Genomic DNA, 26,172 nt, shown 5'->3' with positions numbered 1-26,172 from the left:
GATACTCGATTATTTTATTGTAATGGAAGTCACGTTTTTCATTCCGTCAATAATATATTATATTTCTAATTAACGGGTTTTTAATACATAAACTTGCTAAATAGCATTCGTAATGACTAAAACTTTTAAATATATATAACTATCATTTATAGTTTATAGCATAGATTGGTATTTACATGGAAGACTAAATTATTACATTCATAACAACATTCATTAACTATGTGTACCAGTTTGTAGAATTATTTAAGGGCATAATGTTTCATGAAGCAGTCTTTTATTTCAAAAATGACTCAATAATATAAAAAGACTTCAGTGATGTGGTAAACACACAAAAATTAAACATAGCTTTCATTTTCTTCTGTCAAAATACTTAAAATTAATGTGCTCTTTTGCACTTAACGTTAAATAGTCAAAAGCCACACGGGTTGCAGGCGTACGCGTACAAATTAAATCAGTAGGAATCGTCAATTAGTACCACACAATGTGGATAGTAAAATTAATTAATCCATAATAATTATTAATAGTAACAGTAAAAATAAACATGTGATCGGAACACAAATTACATCACCTGAGAATAATTTAAGAATCTGACATTTAATAATGAAAGCTGAAAGCCACATATGTATCGGACATTTTCAGAAATGACACATTTAAATTGACTCGATTCTTTTATATTATTTAGTCATTGATTTTTAACACGATATTAAGGTATGCAACATAAAATGTCGTTCTTATTATCAGTTCATTAGGTATAATTAATATTCAAGAGTCGTATTCGAGGATTGTACACTGCGATTAGTTATTTATATATAACTGTGATCAATTATTATTTATATATAATTGCGATCATTGACAATTGGAGGTATATGACTGTAATTCATCTTTTGTATATAACTGTGATCGATTATTTGTATATAATTGCGATCAAATATTTGTATACATTTGCGATCATAATTTTCTGTATATAACTGTGATCAATAATAATTATTTGAATACACAGAATGAAGACAGTAGCAGCTTTATCAGTTCATTCTGCTTAATTATTAGATTATTAGATAGGAACCCAATGTCATAGGTTGATCCTTATTTAGATAACAGAACTACCATTTATCATACTTTTACACAATATTTTTTATACTAAAATCTATATTATTATAAACATACTGGATATGACTACTGCATTTAAAACTAGAACATAAGTATATTAAAATAGTTTCCCAGCAATGAAGAAGTATTTTAGATTACAATATAAAAATTAAATAACTACACTCAATGCCGCTAAAAATAAGGAACACTTTGTGCTATTAATAAAATTGATAGCAATATCTTAAAACAGTATAATATAAGTAATCAATGAATGATAGAAATTAAAAGTTATTGAAAACGTAATATTTCAAAAAATAAATGTTTTAATTGTGCGGTAGAAAAATAGGTTTTAATTTGTTAATACATCCAAATAAAGCAAACGAAAAAAAAAATATGTCGTAAAATATGAACTTTCAAATATAAATATTTATATTACTCAAAATAATGTTTGTTTCTTTAAATTTAAAATAATATATTTTCTATTATGATTGCATTGTAGAAGCAAATTTAGTAACAAATCTTTATGTTTTATGGATGAAGATAATTATGGCAATATTTTATGTCTCTCAATGACTATTTCAATATTTTCTAGTCAATATTAAAGAATTTTGACTAGATAATGAATTATACAAAGAAAACCTTTTGAGGGTTAAATCAGATGTGTATATTTAACGGGTTAGTCATTGATTTGTTAACCATAGTGTATTGCCGACTCGAATACATTTATTAAAAACTTATGTCAAGTGTAATAAGATGGTATCACTTTTACAATATTGCTAGATACTATATAAAAATTAATATATACAAAGTCGAAAAGTAGTTTCTTTAGCAATGTTGGAATTATCATTATCATTAAAGGCACAACTAATATTTATTATTAAGGCACTACTTACTTAATTTTACTTTTATACAAAAATAAAAAAAAAACATTAACTCAGTTATAAAGCGTACTGTAATGCCTTCCCCGATTCATATCGTCTCAGAATAATGCTTACATTAAGTTTTGAATACATTCGAACGACTATTTTCGTGCTCGAATATAAACAAAATATCAAACTTCTCGACAAGCTTTCGCCTTTCTACTTTTGACACCGTAAACAACCCTTTTAGTACATAGAGGTTTTAAAACAATATACTACTGACCGAACTATCATTTTAGTGTACAATAAAAAAAATTAACTGTACACAAAAAACTGCTGGAAGTTATACAATAATATAATATTTGTCTTAATTTATTTACCAGTAAACTATTTTAAGATCCTGTTGGATTAACTTAAAATAATTTTCACTAGGCACACACATTGTTACATACAAAATAATCGGTTTATCGTATTAAAAAATATTTGAAACACTCATATCATTGGATTTGATTCAGAAAATCAAAAATTTAGATTTGTAAAAGATACTCTGAAACGCGGTGAAGTTATTCACCGCTGTTCGTTATTTAGGAGACGTTTACATAATAAAGAATCACTGATATGATTGTTCGTAATTCATCTTCACTTCCATAGGAAATATATAAATACATTATTTTTTTAATATAATTTATTATAATGCGTATACACTATAAACTCATTAACTAAAAAAAAAAACTATATAAAAGTTATAAGTCTGCGGATATGTACAATTCATTAAATGGTCTATAAGTTCACACGTGTGATTTAAATTTATAATAATATAATGTGGTTGTATATTTTTTTTTTGCATTAAGGTACAAATTTACAATAATTTCTTGATACTGTTCATTTTTGGCACTCAGGCACCAAGTTCATCGTCAGCACACACGAAACGTAGATCTTCTTTTGCATTAACAAGAGACATTTTCTTCTTCTCAAGGGTGAGGGCACATGATTAATACTGCATCGTGTATTTATTCAAGTCTTCATATTATATGACACACGTAAGGCCAAAGAACAATAAAGACTTTTACATTTTACCAGCATAACTTCAATTAATTTTTTTACGATACGGTTGTAGTCATATTTATCCGATAATGAAACCGTTTTATAAAAATTAATTTGATTATTTTTCTTCTCCAGTGGCACAGTCTCTTGTGTCAGCCACTTTCTCCCTGATACAAAAAATTGGGGTCCTTCAAGGCCGCCACCCGGGGCCTATTTGTGGGGGTTAGAAGTGCACGTCTCTGACGTCAGTGGGTGTCTTGGCCGTCCCCGGGATCTTGTGGGTCTTGTCGTGCTGGTGCGACCAGTCCGCCGCCGTCCCTCCCCCCGCTGCACCCCCCTCCCCCGTCCATCCGTTTGGGTTACCGCTGGGACCTTCCTCGATCGTCTTCTGCACCATCTGTTCGATCTGCTCCAGGCAGGTCTGCAAGTAGTCCTGCAACAAGAGAGTGAAACAGATTGTTAGTTTGTTAGATAAATAATTATAAATTGAACCAAAGCATGATTATTTTATCTTATATGCCCCACATTTTAGGGAGAAATATTTTTTTCACCAGGTTGCTTGTTCAGCCATACAGATAAATTGAATACCTATCCAATCAACCAACACAAAAATTCAATTGCAATATTTTTTATTATGTAATCGATTTACTACATAAAACATTCGTAATTTTGTTTTAAAAAATGCACAAATGAGTCTGCGGGCACAGTGTTTGGAATCCCTGTTCTACAAAATCGTTTCAGTTAAAAGTGATAGTTTTCCATGAAACAGACTTCGATTTTTCAAAATCAGAATTAACACAAAACAACTCGGACTACAAATTTTTGCAAGGGGGCCTCCTTGTAGGTAAACCCCCCACTGTCAATTCTGTTTTTTTAAATTATGGTGAATTTATAGCCGAAAGCACGGCTGATGCTATTATTATTCCAAATTATTCATCTTCTTTTTCGCAGCTGAATTAATTTTATTTAAGAAATGCTAAAAAAACTAAGAATATTTTTTTTAGAGTTCAATGGCGCCGCAGACGTTAATTATTGTCATTTTATAAGACAGGACGAGTTTGGCAACGCTCAGTAAAACAATATGGCGAAGATAATAATTTTGACTATAAATAATGGGATCGCGAACGTCAAGTGGCCGACACATGTCGTTTTACAGCTCTTCAAAATGGTTAATATTATGTATTTCATCGAATTTCATATTATATTAATCCACGCTTTTAGAATCAGAATATTATTATCCATTATGCACACATCGAAACTTTTAAGAAAATTGCATAAAATATTTCGTCAAAACTTTCCCTATTATCTGTCACTTTATTGTATTTCTATCAAAATAGAAATTTTCTATTTTGGTTGTCACTAGATAGTGTATTCTCTCTTCTACCTACTTTTTTCATCTCCTTCTTTGTACCTTTTAGGTTTAAACAGCAGTTTATGGTAGTAGGTGGGAATATTTTATTCGTTAAAAATAATTGCAAAGAATAATAAATAAATTAAATACTTGTGATAATTACTTAAGTGCTAATTAACTACATACCTAATCTAGTGCAATTAAAAAGTCTCGAGTGTTTTTAAAACGGTTTGACACATCGGAAAAAAGTACCTTATTATTAGGTAATAAATGATCTTTATTATGCCAGATTATTTCATAAGAGAATCATACGCCCCTTAATTTATTTAACTAATTATCTAAATGTAATTACTGAGTACAGTATATGGTACAGTGGGTCATAGCAGAAACCGTAGAAATTTTGTAGCACGCTGCTCATTTTTTGATTATTTTCTAAACTTAAAATAAATGGAAATGGACAAAACACAACTCGAAAAATAATCCGAAAAGTAAACACAAGTTGCTGGATTGATAATTAAATACGTAGGTACGTGGAATTGCAATGCACAGCATATAAATGGGATATTATTGGAGAGGCCTTCGTCCAATACCGAGTAGTAGATGTATCCATGATTATTATGAATACTTTTGTAAGGTGTCGAGGTATGGTTCAGGAAGGCAAAGGAGTGGAAGGCAATTGATGCCTTCAAAATGTCGTGATACCGCCGAATGCTTCGTGTTTCTTGACATTACGAACCAGTTAATCATCCAGAGATTCGAAATAAAGGAACAACTCTCGACGCGTTCTACAGTTTTTTTGAACATATTGTTCGGCGTGGACTGAATAACCTGGAGAAACTGGTGGTTTTAGATAGCCTCCAGGAAACGCGAAGCAGATGAAGAGCGTCGGCGCGCTGGTGCAACCAGTTGAAAGCGCTTACTGGGGGAAGCCTTCACTCTGGCCTGAGAGAGGCAAAATACTGCGAGGAGTGGAGAGTCGTAGTCACAATCATCAGCCAAGGGGGAACGGCCAAGAAGATGAATAAACTCTACCTAGTTATAACTACGTGACACCCACGATAGCCGCGTGGCTTAAGCACTGGTCTATAGTGTCGAGTCTCAGGGTCTGGCAAGTACACATATTGTTTTTCAATTTGTGTATGAGTCAGAGTATGGACCTAATATAGATTTAGCAAGTGGCTGACATCGATTTCTCGTAAAAATAAAATCTGTTAATACAAACCCATATGATCCTATTAGGATCGGACATGGTCAAAAGAAAATACTAAATTAAGGTTAAAAAAAATCATCGATATTGTATTGAAACACATGAATCGATTTATTGTATCGATACACTTTCCCATCCTTAAGAATGTCTAAAAAACATGAGTATCTGTCAGTGTGAAACGCCCATCCAATTTACGAACGTTCTATAACCACGATCAATGACATCAACGATCAATTTGTGCGACATAATTTTCTTAGCCAGCTGTGTAGCCATTTACTAGCCTCATGGGTGGTTAACTTATCTCGAGAGATAGATATAATTACTTCGGTCAGTTATTAAATTATTTAATGTGGTCCACTTGATTAGAATTTTATCTACTTTTGCCCAAATTAGACGAGCAAACTCGACGACTCACACTGACACCCACTGTGTGTCACTTTCGTTTGAATAATTTAAAAAATATAGAATTAATTAATAATATAGAAATACGAAAGCCAGACGCAATGAGCCATATTATGAGCCTCAAATTATAGAACCAATATTTAATGCGAATTTCGTTCAAGTACATAACGTCACTATTGAAAATAACAGTGTTGTGAGTTTATCCCACATTTCTCCTAATTGGAGAATTAAACCTTCCTACAGCCTCGCCCATAAGGCAACCCATTTCCCTTATTATTGCATTTCCTGTTTCTAATATATCAAGGTCCAACTCTTCCAACAGAACATAATATATATAAAAAAGCTAGTAAAAACAATAATTAGTCACTTTTACTTGTCCAATAGTTTGCGCTGATATTTTTTGAAGGAAATATTAGGGGCTGTATCGTGCATCGCCCCCACATCCTGAAGCGGGCTTTCAGGCTAGGATCTTTGGCGGGCCCCCTACCTATCACTAAGATTAAAGGCAGTGTGAAGTGCTACATAAACGTTTTTCAAATTGTGTTTTAGGGTAGGTACTACCTATGCAGTGTATTTACTAGCGATATTTTGTATTTTTAATTTAAGTATATACATTTATACTTTAATTATGGAGGAGTATTGACATCAGTGTTGCCATCTTTTTCTATGCTGATTGTAGTACAAAGGCGTAAAAATTATAGTATTTCTGAAAAATGTATAGTACAAGAACATTTTTCATCTTGAATCTTTTGAAATTATAGTATTTTGGTATATTTGGCATAAAATTATAGTATTTTACATTTTTCGCAGAATTAAAATTATAGTATTGTACTATAATTATAGTACGGTTGGCATCACTGATTGACATACGATAATTAAAAATTACATCGCACAATCATATAATTTAAATTTTTAATGATCATGAAGTATAATAGCGCCGCATGCGACTATTTTTTACTATTAAAGCAAATTTATGATGTGATCTCATGTAGGTATCTGGTCAACCTGCCACGCCGGGCCCCTCCAGAGCCCAGACCCCCCAGGTTAAAACCCTGTCAGCCCCCCCTTTGTGGGCGGCATGGTATCGTGTATCTACCAAGTTTGGGAATCCATGATCTACACGATCTATATTATATTCGTAGCTCAAAATAATAATAATAAATCTAAGAGGTGGGTACTGTGTTTACCTGTTCTACTCCAGTGATCTTGTGTAGAATGGCGATCAATTCAGAGAGTGTAACATCGGCGCGGGGGCCCCAGTCCAAGCCCTGGAGAGCCGCTGCCACACAAGCTGCCGCTAACGTACTCGCCGAGTACATCGTGAAATTGTAATCTGTAAATAAGAGAGAGAAAAGATATTAGATGAGGTCGGAAAAGTCATATGTATTTTTCAATTTTTGTATAGACCCAGAGCATGGACCCATTAGATTGGATAAGTACAAAATCTCTTCTTCCCGATTTAAAATAAATTAAACCCTGACGGCTAAAATTATTAAACATGGAAACATGCTTTGCTTACTGATTCTCTGAATGCTGGTTGTCCAAATTCGATAAAAAATAAAATAAATTGTGGGGCGCGGGTTTACACGTCATTCCCGAAGCGCCGATCGCAGCCGACTGGAGTCTATCGCGGCCGCGCTACTTGTGTGACTTTATTTTTCGTTACGCCTGTGCGATTTTTCGTAACGAATCCGCCCGGGAGGTCAAGACAAAAGCATGTATCCATGCTAAAACTGATTCGCCCCTTTGTATAATCAATGTCCATTAACGTTATCAATAATAATTATATTATGGCGACTCTCGCAGTGCAAGTGCAAAGCTCTGGTGTCGTATACGGGGTTTCGGGATCAATCCTGGTTAGGTCATATGTGTTTCGCTACTGTAATTAGGTATTATGGTACATTGTAGTGTAGTGTTGAAATAAATAAATAATAATAAAAACAGTCTGTATAAAATTAACAGATATGGAAGACGTAAAGACCGGTAAGTATAGAAAAGTCATTAGTGACAACCGTATGGCAGTACTATGCGAGATGGGGTTGCCAGTAACCGCAAAAGTAATGCGCACAATCCCGAGTTTTTCTGTTAGCTATTTGTTTACCAGTCGGCTGTGATAGGCCATACGTCGCTGCGACCTTACCATTCTGGAAACGGATACCAGTTTTCCTTGGTGTGGATCGTGGAGGAATCTTTTTTCTTCCAATTGAATACAAATATACAGCCTTCGCGACTACATTGTATAAGATAAGTTGCCAAATGTAAATCACATAGTTGCCGATACGGGCATTATTTTATTTGTAGCAATGAAATTCGTCGAAAAAAACATGTGCTATTATAATTTATATACTGCAGTAATAGACGACAGAACCTTTTCGAAAAAAATTAAACTTCCATGACACTTGAGCTGATATTCATTGTCAAGGGAAGAAACGTTGAGTTTTATTGATACGTAACACATTTGCCTCGATTTATTTGTATGTAACGCATAAATTCACTCTCCGGCGCGTCTGTTTTGCGCGATCTCATAAATACAACACCTACATTGTATCACTCTCATGCGCGCTGCACTCGCACGCATTAGTATTAAAATTGACGCGATATTTAGCTATGAATATTGTTACCATATATCGATTTGATTACGGTATATAAACATACCACATAAGCTGAAGTTCGACAGTTTTTACAGAAAATGTGACGTATTTAGAGCGACGCCGAGCCGAGAGAAAACGGATGCAATAGGCTTCATGTAAGAACAGTCGGAAATAATAACTGAGACGATAATTAAATTTACCCTATGTTGGCAGTATTTACCCCGTCCGCAGTAGAAGAAATCTTAATCTACGCAAATTCAAGGTGAAGTTATTTGGTTCTTGTCTGTTTAGTGGAAACCAGCAGCAAACGAATTTTGAAAATAGCCGAAATACTGGATTATTTGTTAGATTAGTGACACGAACAAAAACGCCGACCTTCAGTTAGTGTTTATGGCAGAGTATGGTTTAACGACATAACTATACAAATCTAGCCTTGTAGTCAATTCTACTTCTCAAATAGCCGTGCGACAACCTCACGACGAGGTACAAACAGAATATATAAGTCCCATGGTCCTAAACTATGGAAGAAGCAGAGAAGAAATGGTCGAAAAAGACCATGAACAGGTAACCAGTAGCGTAATCGTTTAGTATTAGGAAGTAAAATGTATGTTGTTAACCTTTTCTTTGTAAAATGTAATAAAATTTTACGTAAAAAATTTCGCCTCGGAGAATCGAGACTGTTCAAGTGTAATTGGAACGCTGTGACCGCAGACCTCGAAATGACACGCCATGAAATTTCAAATCGATCTATTTCGGAAATAATTTCCGGGAAATCTCCATTAAACTTAGAAAATAAGTTATGGGAGAGATTGTTTACGTAAAATTAAGCAGGTACATGCTTCAATAACTTTTATAGCTATAATGGAAGTGTATGAAAATTGGAAAAGAAAATTGAATATTTATAAATTTATATACTGTATAATTGTAAATAAAGAATTTTAATACTAATTTTATCAATACAAGATAGGAGTTAACTACCGTTATAAAAATATTGTAAACGCGTATCTATATCTATAGACGCGTAATTATAATTATAGATTTTATTAATGCTATAACTTGCTGACTATAATGAATATTGTAAAAGTAACAATTGGAAAAACTTGAGATTCTGGTATAGATGGGTTTCTACCCATAAACAATAATAAATCTTAATTGCCTCCTAAGTAATAAAAGAATCAAATACTGCGACTAAAAACACAAACTGGCGCGTGACCTTGAACCTTAACTGAATTCTGTTCGACTAGAATTTACGGCCCGGCTGTGTTGAGTTGCCGGATAAAAATAGATTCAAGGTTACGTTTAGATTACTATGGAAAAGCCACTATTAAGGACGAAATAAATTTGTAGTCGCTTGTAAATAACATCTTGTTAGGATTAAGCATTTATATATTTAAGTTGAAATGTTAAGTATAATATTATAGTGTTTTCACGTAATAATGTTCGTCCGAAAGGTAAATATCGAATGAAACGTTTTCTGCGGCTCCAAATAGTTTTATTAAAACTTAGTAAAATTCTATTGGCCTAAAAAGGCCAAGAGTGGTGGAAAGGACTAGTACGTGGGTGTCGACCTTTCGTTTTGACATTTTAAGTTTAAAGACTGCCATTCCCTTATTTAGTACCCGAATACTTATTCCGATACCTCGATGGAAAGCTAGAAACTTTCCCCTTCGTTCGAACACGAAAAATCATATAAAACCAACTATTTTGCTTACGTCACCGCTACGGCGTATTTAAGGGACATGTTCTAGAGGGTGCTTAAAACACCCCTATTAAGTCTTAATTTTGCGGAAATAAAGTAGAGTAAATTTAACCCGATTTAATTAGAAGATATCTCTATTAGAAAGTTACCAGGAACGGGAGATATACGTAAATTTATCCCGTGAGAGAAAGATATACATCTGCTATCCCTTACGGACTGTTTCCTGTTAAACCTCCATCCCGAGGGTATAAAAGGTGACATCCTTTTTCCGTAAAATCATTAGTTTCTACACTTCTCACCAGCGATCTCCTACTAAGCAGCAGTCCTTCCGCGGATACGAGATACGGTTCTCAGTAACATTCGTGAAATTTACCTACAATAAGTCCCCATCGACGGGCAAAAAGTAACGCGAATATCTCGTATCTGCCGGTCGTGACGTGTGCCGCAAAACGTAGCGCGAATAACACGTATCTGTCGGTAGTGACGTCGACCGCTAAAACGTAGCTCGAATACCACGTATCTGTCGATAGTAACGCGCTCGCGGAGTAATTTCATTTTTCATTACTCATCATACGAGGTGACGTAATCGGGATAAATTACGTGATCGGATTTGTTTTATAAAAACAAATTAATAAACTCAGTTTGTAATAATAAATTTTACAAATCTTTTTTCGGAATTATAAAATAAATTTTTGAAACTTTATTAAGTAAACATAATTATAAAATAAATTTTAGTAAACAAATTCATAAACATAAAAACAAATTTTAGTAAATAAATTTGTAAACATTAAGCAAACCTTTTGTAAACAAGTCTGTAAACACAAATAAATATTTGTAAATACACTGTGAACATAAATAAACTTTATAAACAACAATAAAATAATTCTATTCTTTTATAAACCTAATACTGTGTGACCAAAGAATAATTTATATTTTCTTTCTTATGGGAAAATATTTCATGAATATCCAAAGAATATCTGCGTATACATTCTCTGAATTAGGTGTGACTTTTTCGGGAATTTGTGAAAGATTTCACAGAGATCCTATAGTGAACAAATAAATAGTTTGCTGATACTTTAATGAGATTTAATTACGGGAACAATGACAGTTAATCTTATTGTGTGACCGTGAACTCTAGTACCTGAATAAATTCGGCACCACACCAGCTGAGAGTTTTATTCGGGAATTCAAAAGTTGTGATACTACAAAGGAGATCCACCTCTCCTAATTCATCACTGGTCTCCTCAGTGACGGCCCGGTAGCATTATTGAGCTAGCCGTGAGCCGGGTCATGTCATTATGGCGCCCAAATGCGTGCGGCATCTTCAGGTTGCGAAAACCTGAACGATCCTACAACTAAGATCTACTAAAAGATTTTAAAAACAATATATTGTGAAGTGTATCAATGAATTGTGGTTACCTGAGAGGTTTTAAGAACCTTATACCGGAGCTACAAGAGCGATCTACCTCAACTTTATAAATGTGAGTACAATGAAATAAAGTGTAACTCGCATTAACGAGGAACCAGTGATGAATACTTTTGAAAAATATAATTCGGAGAAGAATATATACGTAAAGGCGACTATATATAGAATACTTTTCTTGATTTACTTGGAAAAGGAAAGAATAAATAAAATAAATACTTTTGGTAATTTATTAGAGTCAGATACCGACATTAAGCAAAAGTATGTCGATGAGACTGTCCAAAGGATCTTTCTGACCCTTTTAAGCCATAAAGAAAGTATAAAAATAAATTGTGTTACTCACCGTAACAGAAATAATAGAATTAAGAATAAAATGCACAATAAAAATTTCGTGTGAATTTTTAAGCTTTTTTCTAATATAAAGTTGAGTACCATACAAGTATAGGTACAAGAACCCAGACAAAGAAAAAAATTTTTGAAAAAAATAAATTTATACTACTTTGTATATTAAAATCTCGATAATTATCATAACTACCGTGACGTCATGGGTATAGGTACATGAAGGCCTGTACCTTTTACAATATAAGATTTTAAACGGAGAAGATTGGACGCTTGTAACAGGAGTTGCAAGCCTTCAGGGTTATCAGCGACAAGCAGCGCATGCCCTCAAAATACTTTAAACGTCGATTGCGGACGAACGGGTGGTCGTAGGAAGCTGAAAATTAGCGTAATCGATAGCTGAATTTTTATATGAATTTACGGTCGAAGGTCCGCTTCTTCCAACTCCAGGGGACGGAGGAATTCGAAGAAATTATGCCGAACCCTGTTCCGGGTCCGAGTGTAGAAGAAGACTTCATATTGGAAGACGGCTTGCAAAACGCGCAAGTATTCCCCGAAGAAGATTCATTTTTGCAAGTAAGCACGTCGTCTCCCAAACAAAAAATGGCACCACCTGAACCAGCCGTATGTACCCCATGCCATGTTAAGCCGGAACTCCATTCCACCTATGAGGGTAGCCCAAAGCAGAGCGTTGAACTTTTTCTCCGACGCTGCAGAGAATATTGCGAAGCTGTGAAGTACCCAGCTGAGAATTGGACAGAGTTGGCTATACGTCAGCTCAGAGGAGAGGCCAAGACTTGGGCCAAGAATATTGACACATCGGACAGTTGGCGGTCGTTTAGTAACGACCTGAAAGAGCACTTCGAATCGCCTTCAAGACGTCGTGCTCAACGAACGGAGCTCGAACATAAAGAGCAAGGACCTCAAGAGGGAGCTTATGGTTTCCTCCTGAAGAAGATGGAGTTAGCCGAGGTACTCCTTCCAGAGATGAAGTCGGAAACCCTGGCTTCGACCTTTTATGACCTACTCACTGTGAGCGATCAGATAAGGGTTAATCAAGAGAAATGGAAGACGATGGACGAGCTGCTTGAAGTAGCTCATACACTTCGACCATTGAAATCGGCATTGGCTTCCGTGCCATCTCCAGCAAATGCCGTCAAGGCGAATAATGAAAAGAGGCCCGCTCAGCAAAATACTTGGCGCGAGAAGCCGCGTTCGGTACGAGAGACTAACGCGAAATCTGATAAGACCACGGAGGCTGTTGATAAAAGGCCTCCACGGCAATCAGACCAGCAAAACGATTCAGAAAGACCTGCGTACCGCCCACGTCCTCGCGTTGAAGAGCGAGGCAGTGCCAGACAAAGGCGTTGTCAACATTGTCCTGGCTTCCATGAAAACAAGGATTGCCCAGACAGGCAAGCAGCTCAGCAGACCAGAAAGGAGCCATGAAGACGGCTCGCGGGCCGGGTTGATCGTCGATGGCTCCAAGACGACGAACACTGGCGGACCGCCGAAGAGAAGACTCAAGAAGGTGACACGAACGTTCTTCGAACGCCGTTCAGCCGAGTTCTAGCTAGTGACATAGACGCTCTTCTGGCGAATAGGGTTAACTGTGAAAGTGAACTGAAGGACACCCTTCCGGTGAAATCATTTAACCCTAAGGTTCACTGTGAGGTCGAAGCTGGCCCCAGTAACCAAGTTAATCTTTGTACAGGTCCTCTTGTAAAGGATAGCAGCGTAAGACCGGAGAATTATCGCAAACGCGATATTAATAATTCTGCTAGTAAAATAGTAGAAAATCTTAATAAAAAGAATAGCGGTAAGACGTTGTCCAATGTTGAGACTTCGCGAGCTAATAATTCTTTTACCGGCGGCGAAATAGAATATAAAAAGTTTTTAGATAAATTAGAATTAGGAAGTTATGAAATAAATGTTGGCAACAAGGAAGAAGGTTATCAAGATAAGCAGTTAAAGACAGCTAGCAGTGGATGCGGCGAAGGCGTAAGCAGTGGCGCTCTTGGTGTGCTGAGAACATCGGCAAACGTAAGTAACTGTAGTCTCGTCGATACTGACGACAGATCTCTTGTAACAAATAATTTAACGAATTATTGTGCTTCCGCTAACCATTTGTGTAAAAATATTAATAGTACTAATTATACTAAAGCCGAAGCTGGCAGTTTACTTGATATTAATAGCGATGTATGTAGTTTAGATAGTCGATCGTCGTTGCAATCGAGCAACGAAACTTTAGGAAGGGACTCACCTTTTAAATTGGCGAACAGACCCCACGAGGCTGACGTTAAGAATATTATTAGGAAGAGTCGAACTAATCGTCGACTACAAAACATTAATACCTTCGGTAAATTAAGGCGAAATAAACTTAATGAAGAAGAGCTCATAGCATTAGATGACTATAATCGTTATCTTAAACAAAAATCAAGTAAATGTAAGTCCTTTAGTATTAAGATTATTAAAAATAAGTTACGTAAGCTTAATAAGATTAATTTTGATAGCGTTAAGTTTGAACTAAGAAATGTGAACTTAATGTATATAGATAAAGCTAGATATAGTGACGAAAGAGTTGTTGTGTATGATCATCGTCTCAAAGGCGGTGATATACTCAATAACGGAGAACAAGAGTTATGGGACTCAGCTACGGCGGCCCATGACCAACAAAGCAAAATATCTACGGATTTTCTCGGTTCTGTAAATATTTTAGATCCTAGGGACAGGTGTAGTCGGGGACAGAATTTTGCGGCGTGTCGAAAGACACTACCATCTGTAACGACTGCAGACCGTCCAAATAGCGTAGTCAGAAGTACGTGGACAATTGTAGGTAGTACGTTGGATGCGTCGGGTGAAGAGAAATTGCCAACTACTGCAATTGCACGTAATAAAAATAGTTTACCTCATAAAGATTTAAATATTAAATTTGATAAAAATGTTAGTGTTAAAAGTGTTTTAAATACTAGTGTTAAATTGATATATATGATTATGATAAGCGTGATATACATATCAGTGCTAAGTGTAATATATTTTAAATTAATAGCGGAAAGAGTGTTGCTAGTTAAGGCATGGGGAAGCGCATGGCTTCCACGCTAAGTCCTTTACTAGTATTCGGAGCTGCGGTGCGAAATAGTTTGAGAAGAATCTGGCTAATGAAAGAGCAGACGACCCGGTGGTATCACCTACGCCGCTTTCCAAAGCTACCAGCGACAGAGACGAGGGAGTGCACGCCCTGTCAGAACGTCGTATGGATGCGCAGGAATGTGCGCGGGAAGAACTACTGGCGAGTTCAGGAACAGATTCCGAACTTAGCGGTGGAGAAGCTGAAGTGGAAAGAATTGTTGACTCGACAATATCTAATGAAGAGAGGATCCTTGGCGAGAGGCTGGATGCGTTGGACGCAGTCTTACGAGACGCCCCCATCAAGATAGCGCCCCCCAAGAGAGAATTTAGGAGGATGGGACGATCGGGAGGGCGGCGCCCTGCGAGGACCGACTTCCCGACGTCCGGGAGCAAAGATCAAGGTACTACCTTTGGCGAGTGGCGGGATGCGTTGGACGCTGTCTTACGAGACGCCCCCATCCGGAATGCGCCCCCCAAACGTCAGTATCAGCGTATAGGCCGATCAGGTAAGCGTCGCTCAAAGCGATCGCTACCGCCATCGCCTGTAAGCTAAGTCTCTAACTAAACCGAGCTATAAGTCTTCGAGAGGAGCGATAAAGAAATAAGTCTATTATCGAAGCGAGCGATAAGACTTCGAGAGGAGCGATAAAGAAATAAGTCTCTGATCGAAGCGAAAAACAAGTCTTTTCTCGAAGCGAAAGAGAAATAAGTCTTCGGGGAGAGCGAAACGAAGAACGTGTTGCTAATTAAGGCGTGGGGAAGTCCGTGACTTTCACGCTAAGTCCTTATTAGTATTCGGAGCTGCGAAACAAACAAGTCTTCGAGAGGAGCGATAAAGAAATAAGTCTATTATCGGAGCAAACCACAAGTCTTCGAGAGGAGCGATAAAGAAATAAGTCTATTATCGGAGCAAACCACAAGTCTTCGAGAGGAGCGATAAAGAAATAAGTCTATTATCGGAGCAAACCACAAGTCTTCGAGAGGAGCGATAAAGAAATAAGTCTATTATCGGAGCAAACCACAAGTCTTCGAGAGGAGCGATAAAGAAATAAGTCTATTATCGAAGCAAACCACAAGTCTTCGAGAGGAGCGATAAAGAAATAAGTCTATTATCGGAGCAAACCACAAGTCTTCGAGAGGAGCGATAAAGAAATAAGTCTATTATCGGAGCAAACAACAAGTCTTCGAGAGGAGCGATAAAGAAATAAGTCTATTATCGAAGCAAACGAGTCTTTTCTCGAAGCGAGAAAGAAATAAGTCTTCGGGGAGAGCAAAACGAAGAAAGTGTTGCTAATTAGGGCATGGGGAAGTCCTTGACTTCCACGCTAAGCCCCTAATAGTATTCGGAGCTGCGAAATGAAGACGTGTTGCTAATCTAGGCGTGGGGAAGTTCGTAACTTTCACGCTAAGTCCTTATTAGTATTCGGAGCTGCGAAATGAAGAGAGCGTTGCTAATTTAGGCGTGGGGAAGTTCGTAACTTTCACGCTAAGTCCTTATTAGTATTCGGAGCTGCGAAAAATAATTCTCTTGATTGGGATTGATTTCAAATTCTTGTAGAATGTAATATATAGCTAGGAGTATTGAGCGTTAGATTGAATAGGTTTAAATGACCCTATGTAATTTAATGTTAAAGGTATTGTCAGGGGAGTCTCCCTGGCATATCATGGTACTATGCCGTATTTTCTAGTAAGCGGGAACGTGATTCGCGACGGGAAGTCGAACTCTACTTCTGTCCATGGGTCGTAAAGGGAGCGTCTCCGTGAGTCCTCTTCCTTGCGGTTGTCCCTCGGCAGGAAAAGCAGTAGTCGTCCCATACAGCACTCACCGTCCTCAAAATAAAATTTTTAACTTCAGAATTATTGAATTATATAATTTTCTTTTATTAATTAGAATTTTTAAGACCTGAATCTGGGCGAATATTAATTATAAAAAGTAAAAGAAAAACTTTGTGTGCATGCGCAGATTTTGTGTATTTTATTTTGAATATGCTTTACTGTTGCTTTATCGCTTTGCATATTACTGAGTCCTGAGGTGTGGCAATGGTGAATTGAGACTAGACATATACAGTTATGTCTTTATTAAGGGTGGGCATTTGACACGAACAAAAACGCCGACCTTCAGTTAGTGTTTATGGCAGAGTATGGTTTAACGACATAACTATACAAATCTAGCCTTGTAGTCAATTCTACTTCTCAAATAGCCGTGCGACAACCTCACGACGAGGTACAAACAGAATATATAAGTCCCATGGTCCTAAACTATGGAAGAAGCAGAGAAGAAATGGTCGAAAAAGACCATGAACAGGTAACCAGTAGCGTAATCGTTTAGTATTAGGAAGTAAAATGTATGTTGTTAACCTTTTCTTTGTAAAATGTAATAAAATTTTACGTAAAAAATTTCGCCTCGGAGAATCGAGACTGTTCAAGTGTAATTGGAACGCTGTGACCGCAGACCTCGAAATGACACGCCATGAAATTTCAAATCGATCTATTTCGGAAATAATTTCCGGGAAATCTCCATTAAACTTAGAAAATAAGTTATGGGAGAGATTGTTTACGTAAAATTAAGCAGGTACATGCTTCAATAACTTTTATAGCTATAATGGAAGTGTATGAAAATTGGAAAAGAAAATTGAATATTTATAAATTTATATACTGTATAATTGTAAATAAAGAATTTTAATACTAATTTTATCAATACAAGATAGGAGTTAACTACCGTTATAAAAATATTGTAAACGCGTATCTATATCTATAGACGCGTAATTATAATTATAGATTTTATTAATGCTATAACTTGCTGACTATAATGAATATTGTAAAAGTAACAATTGGAAAAACTTGAGATTCTGGTATAGATGGGTTTCTACCCATAAACAATAATAAATCTTAATTGCCTCCTAAGTAATAAAAGAATCAAATACTGCGACTAAAAACACAAACTGGCGCGTGACCTTGAACCTTAACTGAATTCTGTTCGACTAGAATTTACGGCCCGGCTGTGTTGAGTTGCCGGATAAAAATAGATTCAAGGTTACGTTTAGATTACTATGGAAAAGCCACTATTAAGGACGAAATAAATTTGTAGTCGCTTGTAAATAACATCTTGTTAGGATTAAGCATTTATATATTTAAGTTGAAATGTTAAGTATAATATTATAGTGTTTTCACGTAATAATGTTCGTCCGAAAGGTAAATATCGAATGAAACGTTTTCTGCGGCTCCAAATAGTTTTATTAAAACTTAGTAAAATTCTATTGGCCTAAAAAGGCCAAGAGTGGTGGAAAGGACTAGTACGTGGGTGTCGACCTTTCGTTTTGACATTTTAAGTTTAAAGACTGCCATTCCCTTATTTAGTACCCGAATACTTATTCCGATACCTCGATGGAAAGCTAGAAACTTTCCCCTTCGTTCGAACACGAAAAATCATATAAAACCAACTATTTTGCTTACGTCACCGCTACGGCGTATTTAAGGGACATGTTCTAGAGGGTGCTTAAAACACCCCTATTAAGTCTTAATTTTGCGGAAATAAAGTAGAGTAAATTTAACCCGATTTAATTAGAAGATATCTCTATTAGAAAGTTACCAGGAACGGGAGATATACGTAAATTTATCCCGTGAGAGAAAGATATACATCTGCTATCCCTTACGGACTGTTTCCTGTTAAACCTCCATCCCGAGGGTATAAAAGGTGACATCCTTTTTCCGTAAAATCATTAGTTTCTACACTTCTCACCAGCGATCTCCTACTAAGCAGCAGTCCTTCCGCGGATACGAGATACGGTTCTCAGTAACATTCGTGAAATTTACCTACAATAAGTCCCCATCGACGGGCAAAAAGTAACGCGAATATCTCGTATCTGCCGGTCGTGACGTGTGCCGCAAAACGTAGCGCGAATAACACGTATCTGTCGGTAGTGACGTCGACCGCTAAAACGTAGCTCGAATACCACGTATCTGTCGATAGTAACGCGCTCGCGGAGTAATTTCATTTTTCATTACTCATCATACGAGGTGACGTAATCGGGATAAATTACGTGATCGGATTTGTTTTATAAAAACAAATTAATAAACTCAGTTTGTAATAATAAATTTTACAAATCTTTTTTCGGAATTATAAAATAAATTTTTGAAACTTTATTAAGTAAACATAATTATAAAATAAATTTTAGTAAACAAATTCATAAACATAAAAACAAATTTTAGTAAATAAATTTGTAAACATTAAGCAAACCTTTTGTAAACAAGTCTGTAAACACAAATAAATATTTGTAAATACACTGTGAACATAAATAAACTTTATAAACAACAATAAAATAATTCTATTCTTTTATAAACCTAATACTGTGTGACCAAAGAATAATTTATATTTTCTTTCTTATGGGAAAATATTTCATGAATATCCAAAGAATATCTGCGTATACATTCTCTGAATTAGGTGTGACTTTTTCGGGAATTTGTGAAAGATTTCACAGAGATCCTATAGTGAACAAATAAATAGTTTGCTGATACTTTAATGAGATTTAATTACGGGAACAATGACAGTTAATCTTATTGTGTGACCGTGAACTCTAGTACCTGAATAAATTCGGCACCACACCAGCTGAGAGTTTTATTCGGGAATTCAAAAGTTGTGATACTACAAAGGAGATCCACCTCTCCTAATTCATCACTAGTCTCCTCAGTGACGGCCCGGTAGCATTATTGAGCTAGCCGTGAGCCGGGTCATGTCATTAGGTTAGGTTATCATTCTTGAATTCATGAATTTTGCCGAAATCGGCTATGAAAATTGCATCCAGTAAACAGACTTGTACTGGTTGTTCCACTATAGTATTATTGCATACATCGAGAAGAATGTTGCTAGGTGACAACCAGACTACCGTTTGGTAATTTTAATCTAGTGATATTATAATTATGTATAATGTAGGCAACCCCATTGTTTATATTCTTATCGGAGTGTCGGCACTCCGATACATATTACATACATATACATACTTACATTAATCTGATGATGACCATGTAAATGTTTATTTGAGTATTGGAATATGTAGTCTTATAATATAATGTTGTACCTATTTCAGTTAAATACTTTTCTGTCAGTATACTAGGAAGTGGCCCGACACGGCGCCGCCACATATGACGTTGCATTTCAAATCACAAATGCACTATACATATTTAACAATATTGATGTTAACAAACAGTGGAGTTGAAGGAATTTCCCATAACTGATAATCTAATCGCAAATAGAGACGTGGCACCTCATTAAAAAAGTTATTTCTAGCCAATGGGTGACAGCTTTTTTGGCTTGCGCGCACGGTGAGATTTTCCAAGAAAACTTTTCCGCGTTGCCAAGTAAAAATAACAAGTTCAGATGGATACACATATTACACCTGAGCTTTCTTTATTTTAACAGAATTCAACACGTAGTGAAAGTAATTCCACGTGGCATGATTGAAAACGTAGGGTTTTTGCATTGAGGTAAATCTAATACAAATTGTACGTAGCGAAACTCGCTCATCAAAACTGCAATAATGGTAAAAATAATTAACACAATCATAACTAGGCTTACCATTAGTCAAGGTTTGAACGGGATTGTCCCGGTTTCACACATTGGTCCCGGCCGGTTTAGTTTTGTCCCGGCTGTTGTTCCGCGTATGAATGATTGTCAATAATAAATTGTCATGATTGGCCGTAGTAGCGTATATGTGATGAGATATCGGGGAAGAGTGCGAAAAAAAGTTAATCCCAGCGAAAAATACGACTGGTACAATAAATAAATAAAATAATTTAAGTATCTGCTGCAGCAAACCTTCTGCATTCATCTTTTGTGCATAGGTACTTTTAATAGGTAATAAAACAATTTTTGGTGGTTAAATTTGTTTCTTTGACCAATACCCCGTTCCTGTCCCGGTTTAGAGTTCTATAATTATAGTAAGCCTAATCATAACCAATATCTAACATTAAACAATATATTTATATAAATCATACGTCTATATTATTTACAAGATTTAAGCGCACAGGTTTCGCGATTATTGTTAGATTATTAATAATGAATAATTATGAATGAATAACAGTAAAGTTCATCAACAATCTGTACTATCAATGTCCGCTCTATGTGGTGCATTTCGACAACACGTATCGCCACCAAGAATCTTTACCCCGGAAACAGGATAGCTTGGTGACGAGTCACTATCACCGCATGGTCTGCTTTCTTCTCTCCTTATTTCGGAGAGAAAGTCATACTACCTATAATATACATGCAATTTGTACTGGTGTGCAATGGACTGTACTGTCAAAATGTGCCAGACCCAGAATTCGACACAAGACACGAACAAACGCACACGGATCAGCGTTAATCATTATGTATTAAAATAGTTAAATTGTCATTATCAATATTAATTAGGTAAGTACATACAAGTGTCTTACCTATTGATGAATAATTCTTCGACTTGTGATAATTTCAGAATAATAAATTATAATACAACGATTGTAAAGTGGAATTCTACGAAATAATCGCCTACTCAATTTCAAGAACTGCACTAAAAATATTCACAATATAGTAATGCTATTATTAGTGCACTCAAGGATAAGAAGGTTTATTTTATTTGAATGTATGTTAGAAGTTTGCACTACTGTCGATAAGTACATATCGTAGCCAAGAGATCAATGCATGCGAAATTGCGTTTGATTCGCGTAGGGATTTTCCACGTAGGGGCTAGGCTTCGCAGGAGTTTCACAGACGGGACGGCTTTTTGCGGAGCGCCTCCATCCGTGCGATGACCGCTGTAGTCTTCCAATGACAACCAGATTCCCGGTATAAGTAACCGCAAAAAACCAACTCATCTGATGATGCATTCTGGCCGAGGACATCGCAAGAAGGGCGCTCGGCGAATGAAAAACCAGCTTATCCCAATTAGGAATATTAATAACATACATATCAGAGCTGAATTTTTATTGTGACGTGGAATAAAGTGTGTAATTCTATTTGCAGCTTTGCAGGAAAATAAATATGTTACTAGGCGATGAGATACCTACGTCTGGTCTGCCTACATTGCGTTCCGGTTTTCTATTTCTGTTTCAATAAAGACAATTAAATCTTAAGTCTTAATCAAAATTAAGAAACTATGTTGTTTAAAAAGAATGAAAACACATTAATATTATTGATAGTTCACACAAAATCATCTACAAGAATCTTTATAATGCTCAACCTTTTTTCAACACACAAAAATGCAAGTCGGTGAACTACGAGTATAATCTATAATATCTAAAACTGATCTTGTCTTCATAATATCCTTTAGCTCCATTACTGAGTATGATGATTACTGAAATTACAGGTGTTCGGCATTCCTAATCAGGTTTCCTTACGACTTCCTCCAGTCGACACAATCAGTGATCAAACTCCTCTCCAATATGCTTGAATCTATTTTAACTACGTAACCAAAGAATTGGAAAAGGGTGACCGAGAGATGTTTTTTGATGCGAAATTCTTCCAGTACTTCGAATAATTTTGTTTCTATTTACTTACTTAAACTGGCACTACATACCATTCCGATCCATGGCTGATTGTACAACCGTCCTTAAGAAATAGCTATCCTGAGCTTTCTCCTTCTAGTTTCTTCAAAAAGTTGAGGGCTCTAAATCTATCGCATCTAATAACGTAACCGGCCCTTTTGAGCCTTCACGCCCTCAAGACATTGACTAGGTATATTGTATTTAAATTGTTTTCAGAGCTCAGCATACTTGTACTTGTACTTGCGTAGCTTTCTCTCGTTTATCAGTTAGGCTCCATGTTGTAATATACATGGAATTTTATTTTTTAGGACACTTCCTTGGACCCGAATTAGATTCTTAGGAAGAACGCTACATTTCAGCGAACTCAGAAATACTGTGAACTGAAATACCTAACGGGTAAGGAGAAGCAGGCAACCGATCTCGAGCAAGGAAGAATACGGGATAAATTTAAACACGTGTCAAGAATACGTCATACGTCGAATACTGACAACTGCTCTCGGTTTATGCATTGACGCTCACTTAAAATTGGTGTATAACATACACTATTGCACGTCGATAATGCGTGGTTCATTTTCGTAGGACATTCACACATTTAAAACCCGGCGTCAAAATTTACTGGATCGGAATTCTATTTATTATCTGTTCTGTGCTGCATTTACATTCTCCAGTACAAGCACTTGAACACAAAAACAGCGGTAATTTCGAATATCAAGTTAACAACCAAAATATTCCCGATCTCTTTAACATCAATCAGAAATGACCAGCTCAACATAAAAACGATGCATTCAAGTACCTACTCAACGGCTATACAAAATGTTAAAAGTACATCCGCTGTCAGCACGAAATTAGTGAATGAAAAAATAATGTGTGATAGTAATTTCCGAGCAGTTGATTGTCTCCTATCACCCGCCTGTCCTTGGAACTGCATTTTGTATGCATTTATATCACTATGGAAGTGATGTGATAAGACTGATGAAGTCTGGCCGAGATAAAACAAATGCCGCTCAAAGAAATATCGGCATTATCCTGATTGATAGTCCGTTGATGCATTTTTCCGATGAGCGTGCAACATACTGCGTCAAAACATTTTGAGATATTCGCACGCGAGTTCGTCTATCACGCGACGTCATTCATGCAGAGGTGCAAATTTGCCTGAATATAACTAAGTGTTTACCTATACATCTACGTGACGGGTAATTACGTTTAAAATTGATTATAAGGTATGTATTTAATCTACCTAGATATCTTTTCTTTGGTATCGAAACATGAAAGCGTTACTTTATAATACTCATTCTCTTGAAGCTCGTAGGTCACTTCTGCTCTTAAAGCATTTTCCCCTGCTCTCCGTGGTATAGTTTCCAATCCCGATACTCTGGAAAATTTGAATTTTTGTACACCCGTCAATTACATGCCCATGACCTATTTTGGGTGAAAGCTGTTTCCTCATGTCAGGCTCACCAGGCACCAATAGCGAGGGCTGTGCCGCTGGTCAATGCACTCCCTAGACATGTAGACATTTTTAACGATGCATTATACCTATATTCTGTTTTTAAATTCTATTATTTTTTTTTAATTATTGTTGTTTTTTCTATAAAATTATTTTTTGTTTTGGTTTTTTTCTCAAACTTATTTTTCTTTAGTCGATATATGTACTTGTACTTTTAATTCTAAATGTCATGTTGTGAACGTCTTGAATTAATAATTTGTTATGTGCTCAATGTGTCTTTTTTAAATAAATAAATTATCATCAACAGTCGGGGAAGGCCTCCCCTAGCTCTCTCAACTCTTCTGGTCCTCAGTTCTTCGCTACTTCGCTTTAGAACGTTTTAGAGAATTTCCTCTTTTTTAATCACCATTAAAGATTTTAAGTATTCACAAGCCCAGTGTTGCAAACTTAGCATTTTTCTTGCCAGATCTAGTGTTTTTCATCTTGCAAAAATCGCATCTGGCATGTAGAATATAAATCTGTGATTTTTTCACATCGCAAGAGTATACTCACATATAATATAACTCAAATTATATAAGTTCATTATTTGACTTATATGATATTAGGTATAAAAAATAAATTATAAGCGTTTCTATAAAAAATGTTTTCACAGACGGATTGAGATTTTTTTACGGACAAGAATCGCTAATCATGTCAAAGTAGCTTCTTTTCTTAATTCGACATATTTTTGTCAATGAGAGTTGGCAGCAATGACATATTAAATGGACGACTCACTTCATACCCGGCGCGCACGAGAAATTGTGCATGAAAGTCATTCACAGATGTATAGGTAGATGTCACGTGACCATTGACGTATCCGTTTCCATTATGCGATACAAGCTTCGAGAATTTATAGTAATATAACCTTTATTGTAATAGCGTATTAGTGTCATGACTCATTGCGTTAGAAACAGATTCTCGGTTACTTACGACTTCTCGGAGATTATACGCCAGTGAGCTCAGCGAATCACAGGCGACTGACTGTCCAATGGTTCCTGTCATTCAATTGCATTGAATAAACATTCATCAATATCTTAAAATGGCATTTTATAAATAATAAATAATACTAACACATGCAAAGTGATATCCCATCTTTCTTGGAGTGTTTAGTAGATTTTTTTACAATTTTTAACTAAGCACATTGGCATTTTGTAACACAATAATAACGGTGGAGTCGAAACCTGACAGTCAGAAATTTTGTATGGGCAGACCCAGCGGTGTCGCCAGACCGCTTGCAAGCAGAATGTTCATTTGAGCGTAGGATACCGATATTAAAATATGAATTTCGCCATCCGGCAGACCCGACACAAAGTGAGTGTCATTTTATTTTCTAGATGCTTCGTCCATATTAATGTCATTGGTTGGCAGCACTGTTCATGGATGCTCTTTGGTTTAAAAGGTTAAACGGTAGGTACAAGTAGTAGGTAAGGGAAGCCAGGCTGGAACCGCGCTAATTTTCATGGCCGATTTTGGCAAAATTCATGAATTCAAGCATGAAAACCTAACCTAACCTAATTTAATAAAATAAATAATCCAGTAGGTATATCGGCTATTTTCAAAATTTGTATTCCGCTGGCTTCTCTTAAACCGACAAGAACCAAATAAAAATATTCGAAATTACTACTATACTTAATCTTGTAGACAATATAAAATATTTTATTATAAGAAATACCTATTTATTAAATGAACTTTTATCGTGCGGAACAGTCGGTGTAACAAAAGGGCATTTATAACAATACGAATGCAGAAAGTTTGCATGTTTTGTTAATTGCCGAACAGTTAGTAAAATAACAGTACTTAAATGATAATTGTAAACACTGATAATTTTGTAGATATGCATAAAATGTAGGTACAGTAATGTCTGCTATTGGAAAAACTCATCGTACAAATCTCAGATAATAATGGTACGCTATGGACTTCCCACAACATTGCAGTAAAACCGTCATGCTCGGCTGCATAAGGGCATAAAGTTTTACTATCAGTACCTTAGTGTGCCTACAATAGTTTTATCTTGTTGCTTTATCGAGCGAACAACATTTT

General features: G+C 36.0%; 1 protein-coding gene across 1 annotated transcript in view; it reads right to left on the bottom strand.

Moving 5' to 3' along the window:
* Window positions 1-2,789: 2,789 nt before the first annotated feature.
* Window positions 2,790-26,172, bottom strand: part of LOC147064282 (G1/S-specific cyclin-D2-like) — a 178,776-nt gene continuing 155,393 nt past the window's right edge. The window contains exons 4-5 of the mRNA XM_085958650.1: window positions 7,138-7,283; window positions 2,790-3,423 (exon numbers count right to left, since the gene is read on the bottom strand). Of these exons, the coding sequence (XP_085814776.1) occupies window positions 3,214-3,423; window positions 7,138-7,283 (356 nt within the window). The 3' untranslated portion in view covers window positions 2,790-3,213. The remainder of the gene's footprint in view (window positions 3,424-7,137; window positions 7,284-26,172) is intronic.

The sequence above is a fragment of the Rhyacophila brunnea genome, unplaced genomic scaffold, assembly GCF_057557595.1.
Source record: "Rhyacophila brunnea isolate RB1 unplaced genomic scaffold, BYU_Rbru_1.0 scaffold_8, whole genome shotgun sequence".
Classification (NCBI taxonomy): Eukaryota; Metazoa; Arthropoda; class Insecta; order Trichoptera; family Rhyacophilidae; genus Rhyacophila; species Rhyacophila brunnea.
This window is presented reverse-complemented; position numbering and strand designations above follow the sequence as displayed.